The following is an 8,844-nucleotide window of genomic DNA, read 5'->3' on the forward strand; positions in this document are numbered from 1 at the left end:
TAAAGTAGGGCAATATTTAGCATTTTTTAATCCCACACTCTATGGCCCATAAGGATGCATTCCAACATTGCTTGCGTGTCATAGTGCCTAGGCTAGTTTGGGATGCTTTTATGGTTGATTTTTCTAATTTTTATATTTTCTTCCTCATTTTAGTGAAAATGGAGGCCAAACAAAAGTAGGATACTAGAGATATTAATGATGCAAACTCAAAAGATATAGAAATAAAAAATGTAGTACTAGCTTATCCAAAAGAAGATTGAGACATTGGATAAGAGAAGAAGATTAGAGTTATTGATGATGCAAAATCAAAATATCCAAACATTGGAGCGGACATTTGTGTTAGAGAAGGTTGTGTAGTAGATAAATCCCTAGCAAAGATAACTTGGGAATAGTACATACTGTAAGAATGGCAAAAAAATATCCAATATACAAGTCAACATAGAAGAAGTGGCATTGTCAAATATGTTGTTCCTACATGATGATTTCAAGAGCTTCAAGATTATGATGGAGTCAAAGAAATTTATTTAACAGTCCAAGAATTACACACATTACCCATTTCAAGGAAGAAAATACAATCAAATTAGAATTCTAAACAAAAGACTCCGATAGTGTATATTCCCTAAAGAGAATTGCGAGCTCTATGAATTCTATTATGGGTTTATCTAATTCTTGACCTATCAAGAAGAACCAACAAACCCAACTATACTTCACCAAATTTCTATCACTTGCAAGAGAATCCAAGGTGTTGAAGATGTTGATATCCATGGAGGACTTGCCCATTGAGGAGGAGGAGGCTATGTCAAAGGAATGTGACATAGTAAATGTGAAAGTGAATAATTTGATGGAAGAGGATGAGCAAAAGGATATCCCAATGATTCTTGACTCCCTTACTTTGGAAAATCTTTTCACATTTCCTATACTAGAAAAGGAGTTCCAATTGCTTAATGAGATTTAGAAATTCAGAGGGTTCAAGGAGGACTTTTACATGGGAGTCATTACAAAGTGTTGTCAAGAGGAGAAGTACATTATGAATATTATCAATTATGAATTCTCTTTCCTAGACACAAACACTACAAATTTTGCAGATGCTAGTGGAGATATTGGGATTTGCATGTCGAAAGCTCAAGAGTACTCAAAAGAATCCTAAAAATGTGAGTTACATGTGTTTTTTTTGCCATTTTTTTTCAATGCTTAAATAGTCCATTTCAAATCACTCATTTGATTTTTTACTTATTCTATAGATATTATTGTACAATAATATCAATTTTCTAAGTTGCTCTAGGAGCACAAGGGCTAAGTATGGGCAAGATTTTACACGTGCCCATTACCTACCCACTCCAAAAATTTTGAAGATTTATCATACATAGTACACTGACGAGCCAAAAAAGCTATTATCCATTCTCAAGAATTTGTATAAATATTCGGGGCATCCGCACAAACTTAATGAAAAGTATGCTACATTTACATTTTTCAGCTATGCTCCAAGATGCAAGGATTCAAGAAGTGACTACTTTTTATGCTCCAATGCTTATGCTTTGGTAGCTAATCCTCAAAAGGATCCCCCATTGCAAGGCTGCGAGAGACAAAGATATATCGTGTATAACAAAAGGTGCACATTCTTGCTTGAAGGGAAAGAGAAAGATGAGAAAGATGGGGAGGTAGAAAGCAACAAAGAAAGAAGGCTCTTTTATTAACCTTTAGGTTATATATTGAAAATAAAATCACACGTATTACAAAATCATCATTCTCAATAGAAAAGGTTACTTAAGTAACTTCTCTATAAAGTAATGTGATGAAATCATGTCTCTATAAACTCACATTATACTAATAAGAAACAGCCTATGGAGTAACATTTGAATAATGTGTGTTTTCTTCAGTTTGTTGTGTATTATTTGATTAATATTGAAATTGTAATCCATAGAAAGTGTTGAACATCTCAAAGGGATTTCGATTTTCTTAGCCCAACACCACGTCTTGTGGTTCTAAAGTAGAATGTTATTGCTTGATAGTAGTATTTCTCCATGCCTTCTATATTCTATATTAACATTAGTCCATAATTGTTAATAAAGCATGTTTCGTGCCTTAATAAAATGTGTTGCACAAGAAAAAGACTCATCAAGGCCACATGGATATTAACTTATGAGATCAAGTGAAAAGACATTATACTAGCTAAATAAAATGTAATGTCCTTTTACCCAAGCTTATACCATTGCTTTCGCTAGACTTTTTTTGCCTCCTTGAATAGTAAAAGAATAGCCTACATTGTTTCTACTTTGCCTCAAGAGTTATATGAAGTCATTGAGTTCTATCAACACCTTTAAATGATCATTTGCTATCATGAGATCACTTACCATATTAGTTATACATTCACATAGTTCTTTCCAAAATTCTCTTTATGCATTTTGATGGACAATATCAAAGTTTGAGAGAAATATTTTGGTCTCTACCCTTTCATTGATATAGTGCCTAATGCATTGAATGATTTTCTAGATTGTTGTGTATCCTATTGAAGTTGCACATGCCACCATGAAAGCCCATTCTTGAAAGGAGCTCTTCATATTTCTTAATATATGTATCAATAAGTGATGTAAGCTTAATAGAGTAAGCATTTTCCAAATCTAAAATTCAAATCCAAACTTAAGAGCTCATCAAGAATCTCGATCTCTACATAGAATGTACAAAGGTATACTCTTTCCAATGAAATTAACAAGATGGCCTCACTATTTCAATCTTGTAATCCTTAAGAGTACACCTCCTTGTGCTTTCCTTTCTTTGCCGTTTAGGATCATCGCTTGACTATTCGCTTTGTCCCTTACTGGAACAACTTCTAAGCTTTCTATATTAGACCGACCCAAGGTCATCATTCCATCCATCTAACACAAGCATAAAAGTGCCACTGAACCTCCATCTAAATCCCAAACATGCATTTTAAGGCTGTCAAGTTAGCACTTAAATGTCATCCCATTTCAAATGATTGAATATCTTTTATATCACATAGCTCTCCTTTGTCTTCTGATTCGATAATGCTTGGGATGTTTGTGTCATGGAAAAGCCATTTTAGAGTCTCATGGCTCTCATCAGATACTTATGTTGTACCTATCTATCTCATAAATCATTCTTAGATCAAATGTTTGCAACCTTGTCTCCCGAGATGACAAATCCTTGCATGTTGTAGAGCTCTTTTCAAGCATACAATACTAGCACATTCCATTTTTTTGTGGTTTAATATTTATACCTCATCTAGTTTTGATACCGAAATGAATCTCTCCCCGCATTCTCTGGAGTCGTGTTGTCAACATGTACCATTGTAACTTGTACCTTCTTAAGTTCCACTCCAATATTCTTGAATTCAATATACTACAAAGTAAATATGTCTTTTTTCTTTGACTTTATGAAAGGCATTGAATCTTTAATGTATTTGTAGTCACCAAAAAATATCACGATTGCCGAATTTTAATTTTGCCTCTTTTGTGAGGATCCATGATCTTGGAAGACAAATAACTCTATGACAATGTAGACGAAAGCTTTTCATCACCACCTTATTGATTACTTTGTACTCATTTCTACTAAATGGCACATTAACACACGTGTCCAAAACTTGATGTGACTTATCTATATTTTCAAAATCCTTGCTTATCTCTTCCTATATATCATTATGCAAAGAGCTTGGAGTTCAATCCTTGTGCAAGTTAAGAATATCTTCTCTATTTTCGCATTCTATTCACCCTCAAAAATGAACATTTTCGAGTTCAACTCTCAATATATTATTGTGTATTTCACTTACAGCCCCCACTTTTTGGTGCTAAATTATTCGAGGCTTTTAAATTACATTTGTCTTAACTTAAAACCAACAAAAATGAACAAGGCTTTCAATTTAGGCACTTAATCCTTTTGTGGTTTGTTCCCTTTGAGCTTTTCTACTTCCTCCATCCATGTCTACCTCAAGTGATATGCTTGTTTGTTATCAATATTTCAAATCTCCCAAGCATTTACCTCATATTGCGAACCTTGCTATTCATGTTGGGAGTGCAAACTATTTCGATATCCCAAAAACCTTATTTTTTCCTTCTTTAAAAAATCTAACTACATAGTGAAGTATCTAAAGTTTGAGTGGTTGACTTGTTAATAGATTTGGTAGAAATAAACCTCCATTTACCCACACATCAATGTGATTCTTGACTTCATCACTCAATATTTTGGCTTCAACTGGATCAATAAAAACATCATGATTCTTCTCTCTCCATGTAGAGTGATTCTTCCAGCACCATATGGATACAACTCTTCTTTTTTATTAAGAATTCATCTATGGAATGATGAGAGAGAGAGAGAGAGAGAGAGAGAGAGAGAGAGAGAGAGCACTATATATGTTAATGATCAATGAATGAACTAATGCAACTAATAATACAAAAAAAAAATTGAGAGAGAGAGAGAGAGAGAGAGAGAGAGAGAGCACTATAACATACAAAGATATGTTTATGATCAATGAATGAACTAATACAACTGCTAATACAAAGAAAAATTTGGATTTAGCATTCAAATCACTTATGACACTAAAGAGAGAGAGAGAGAGAGAGAGAGAGAGAGAGAGCACTATAACATTCAAAGATATGTTTATGATCAATGAAAAAACTAATGAAGCTGCTAATGCAAAGAAGATTTTGGATTTAGCGTTCAAATCACCTTATAAAGTTTCTTGCTTCTTCCAATCCAATTGGCATACTGAGCAACTTTCAATAGCACATGCAAATACATAAAAAGAGCAAGCAATTACAAAAAACTAAAAAAAGTGAGAAGCCTCAGCATGGGTATTATTACACCCGTTTGGTCATTGAAGCCCTTGTCTATGATACAGAAGTTAGCTCAAAGACCTTAACATTTCTTTACAACTCACTCCAGTGCTAGCAACAAATCAGTCCAATGATTTACAAATTGTTGCAATGATCTTCTTTAATTGTTGCAACGATCTTCCTTTTGCAAGGTCGGTAGTCTCATAATCCTCCTCGCCAAGAAGTGGTTTTGTCCCCCCACCATGCTCACAAGACCAGTTGCCTCACCTTCTACTAGGGACCTTCCATCATCCTTGCAGGACTTAACAGAAAGCATTACCTTATCCATGGCTCAAGAAACCAATTTATCAATTTATCCATATAATCCACCAAATCAATTAGTATTTGCAACGAGGTGTGAAAAATTCAACAAATCAATAACTAAGTGTGAGGAATGAGGTACCTATAAATCAATAGACCAACATAATTGTTGGCTTGGGTACATGATAGCCTTGCCTCTGCAACTGATTGATCAGTTAACTTATCTCAAGACCATATGATAGGTGTCTGCCGCTACCAACAATGGTGGCCCTTAGAAGATTAAGGTGGCAGTGAAGGTATTATAAAAGCATATGTCAAGCTACTGCTAAGAACAGTTCAGTTTTCCAACCAAAACACATCATCTATAAATTTGCACACAAAAGATGCCCTTACGATCAAACAAATGGGACAGATAAAACTAGTATTAAGAAAATAAATCCATACAAATGTCTAGTGTAAGGCAGGATCAACAGGAGGATCTCAAGACAGCTGCTGCTATCTTGACTAAAATCAGATGAAATGGAATAAGGAGAACATGAGAGAGAGCAGGTTTACAGAAGGGTCAGAGCCAGGAGGAGGGGTAAGAGGGAAGCACAGGAGATGCGCAGGGCAGGGCTGTTGCTGGAAGGATTTGATGAAGGGGTCAAAGGCGGCGATGGCGGTGAGGTTGCAGCTCCCGAAGGCCCAGCTGCAGTGCTTGGTACGGCTGCAGAGCTTGGCGCCATGGATGTGGAGGGTGATGGGGAGGGAACTGATGCAGCTGTCAGCCACAAACATAAAAATTTCAGATGTTTACAGTCAATCATAGTATCGCTATCTAGCTTAGCACAATGTCAGAATCTGCAAATCAATGGTAGAATGAATCCCCTATGTACATACAGGCAATGATAGTATCAATCCCTTCACAATTTGCGTATCAATGGTGGTACCTTACTTGCATTTCAGCAATTGCATAGATGCTCCTTTTTTATCAATGGTAAATTATGAGTACCTCCTTCCACAGAGATTAAATTTTCCACACCAAGGACAGTATCGATTCTTCCTTAGCAGAGTTAAAAAATTTTACACATGAAGGATAATATCAGTTTCCCCTTGGCAAAAGTTAAAAGTATCAGTTCCCCTTAATCTACATAAGGGAAAGCTTCCAAAATTCTGCATTTTCCTCCCCTGCATTCCTTGCCTATCCCTCATCATCATCACCTCTCCCTCTCTCTCCCTTCCGGCCTGCCCGTCGTCATCATCATCATCATCATCTCTCTCTCTCTCTCTCTCTCTCTCTCTCTCTCTCTCTCTCTCTCTCTCTCTCTCTCTCTCTCTCTCTCTCTCTCTCTCTCTCTCTCAGAGTAGACAACCAATGTTGAAACATGGGATAGTAACACTAATTCTGTGTCTTTACCCGGCCCCCCCAGAATACAAAAGTGTAGACAACAAATGTTGCAACATGGAACACATAATACCAATAATTCTCTCCGGACGAAGCTTGCTACCTGTTGGAGCAGTTGAAGGAGATGGACTGGGGGTGCCAGCTGATGGAGCCATCGTAGGGGAAGGAGCTGGAGGAGGGGTGCCAGCTGATGGAGCCATCGTAGGGGAAGTAGCTGGAGGAGGGGTGCCAGCTGAAACTGGTACTGGGGCAGGGGAGTTAACAGCAGGAGGTGGTGTAGCTGGAAGACATGGGGTATCAGTACGTTTGGCCCATCTCAAATTACATAGAAACAATTATGCGTAAACAAGAACAAACAAAAACTTTACAAAACCCTACCAGCTGAGGGGGTAGAAGCAGGCGCAGGAGGAGGAGAGGCAACTGGTGGCCTTACAGGAGCTGGAACTACAAACGAATTACACATTAAAGACAGATAGGTGAAATAGCAAATTGCGATGAATAACAAAGTAAGACTAACTAGGATTATTAGGTGAAAGAGCAACAGCTGAATTAAGCAGAGTGTTGGATCATAACCAACCTAGTAACTAGCTTAGGTATGCTAACACAACTTAGCCTATATCGAAGTGGACTGATAAGAATTGAATGACATGCTGAGATGCTTACCAGGAGGCACTCCAGCAGCTGGTGGAGAGACAAGCCCTGCAATGGCAAAGAAACAGCTTAAATGACATAATAAAGGAATCAGAGGTAACAGGATAGTGATGCAGTTAAGTGTAAGAAGAGGTGAGGAGACATTAGCATTATTACCTGGGCATGAGGACGGAGGGGGGGTACTGACATTGCAAGCAGAGGGGAGAGAGAGGGCTAGGCTGGTATTGATAGTGATGCCAAATGAGCTTGCATTGAAGAGGGTGCAGAGGCAAGCAGGGGAGGTGTTCACCACATTGAGGAGACCCACACAGCAGTTCTGGGGAGGGGTGGATACATTCCCTTCGACATAGGGCAGGCATGGCAGCAGCACAGTCAGCTGGCTAAAGCAGTCAGAGGCTGGAGCAGGGGCAGCCTGCCCAGAGCACAGAGGAAAGGATGCTGCCATGGCTGCCACACACACCGCCAGAAGCCATAGTCTTGAGGGATTACTCATGGCTGCTGTATTGTTCTTTTCCTTCTTTCCGCTAAACAGAGCTCTGATTCCTTACAAAGACAGTCCCCCGCTCTTAGCAATGTCAATGAAACAGCTTGGGCAGCAGTGAAGGGGATGAATGATGATGCTGAAGGAGAAGTTGGTAGAAGAGGAGGAAGGAAAAAGAAGAAGAGCTTGAGCAGGAAAGGGCTCCTTGAATGGGCAAGAAGCTTCTGTTAATCAAAGCTATAGATATGATCGCCCAAATCGTAGGACAAACCCACCTCCAATCTACGCACCGAAAACTTATTTACAAATTCAGAAGAGGACCAGAGTAGAGAAGACAGCAGGGTGACACATGCACCAAAGGGGAAGACAACGGCCCTCGAATTGGTGAAGGGATAGATAAACAAGGAAGGATAACTGCAGGTTTACTGGGCGATCATCGGCACTGTGAGTAAATAAATTATCGATTAAGGAGAGGTGATTAAGGATGAATCCTTCCTTCTTCTGCAAAACCCACGTGGAGAGAGAGAGAGAGAGAGGAGTCAGGACCCTCGAATTCCACTAAATCGGAAACCCACCCATGAAAATTTACAATCACTGATTTCAGCAAAACCCGATTTTTCTCTCTCCTCTCACACATTTCTTGCCCCCCCCCCCCCCCCCCCCCCGCATTTTCAAGCTGTCTCCCATCGCCTGCTTGTGGAGCCCGCCCCCGCCCCCCCGCCAAAATGTATATTGCGTTTTTTTTTTATACTTTTTATTCAGCTTTACAGGGATATTTTCAATCTGCCTATGTTCTTCTAATTTCAATTTTCAACTGGGTTATTCTGCGCCCTCTTCAAACAAATAAATAAATATTTGCATCTGCCTATACTTAATTTAGATTTTCCCGTGCTTTCTGCAAATAAATAAATATCAGATTTTTTTAGGTAGCTTGACGAGGGGTTCTTACTTAATTTGAATCAATCAATTTAAAGAGAAAATAGAAAGATTTTCTAATCTCTTCGAAATCCATGGTGGAGGAGGATCTTAGCATTTCTCCATCAAATGAAAGGGATAAAAGCGCGGAGGTGGATTAATAATGGGTTTACACAATTTTGGAGCGAAGGAAAGAAATTTATCTGATTAAGTTGGTATAAAAACAGTGAACTGCCTTGCCAATTACAGAGTGAAAAGCAACAGATAAACAGGGGAAATTATAATTTATAAATATCAGCGCGGCGGGAAAGCCCGAGATCATAGAT

General features: G+C 38.4%; 1 protein-coding gene across 1 annotated transcript; it reads right to left on the reverse strand.

Annotated features, from left to right (window-relative positions):
• Positions 1–5,476: 5,476 nt before the first annotated feature.
• LOC148027926 (uncharacterized) lies at positions 5,477–8,142 on the reverse strand. The gene is made up of 5 exons (XM_087689621.1): positions 7,279–8,142; positions 7,135–7,170; positions 6,850–6,915; positions 6,575–6,751; positions 5,477–5,847 (listed from the first exon to the last, which is right to left on the reverse strand). Exons 1-5 carry the CDS (start codon positions 7,613–7,615, stop codon positions 5,639–5,641), a joined length of 825 nt encoding a protein of 274 aa, XP_087545747.1. The 5' UTR covers positions 7,616–8,142; the 3' UTR covers positions 5,477–5,638.
• Between the last annotated feature and the right edge of the window lie 702 nt (positions 8,143–8,844).

Source organism: Lygodium microphyllum, chromosome 12 (assembly GCF_053477565.2).
Source record: "Lygodium microphyllum isolate KBCC chromosome 12, Lygodium_microphyllum_v1.1.10, whole genome shotgun sequence".
NCBI lineage: Eukaryota > Viridiplantae > Streptophyta > Polypodiopsida > Schizaeales > Lygodiaceae > Lygodium > Lygodium microphyllum.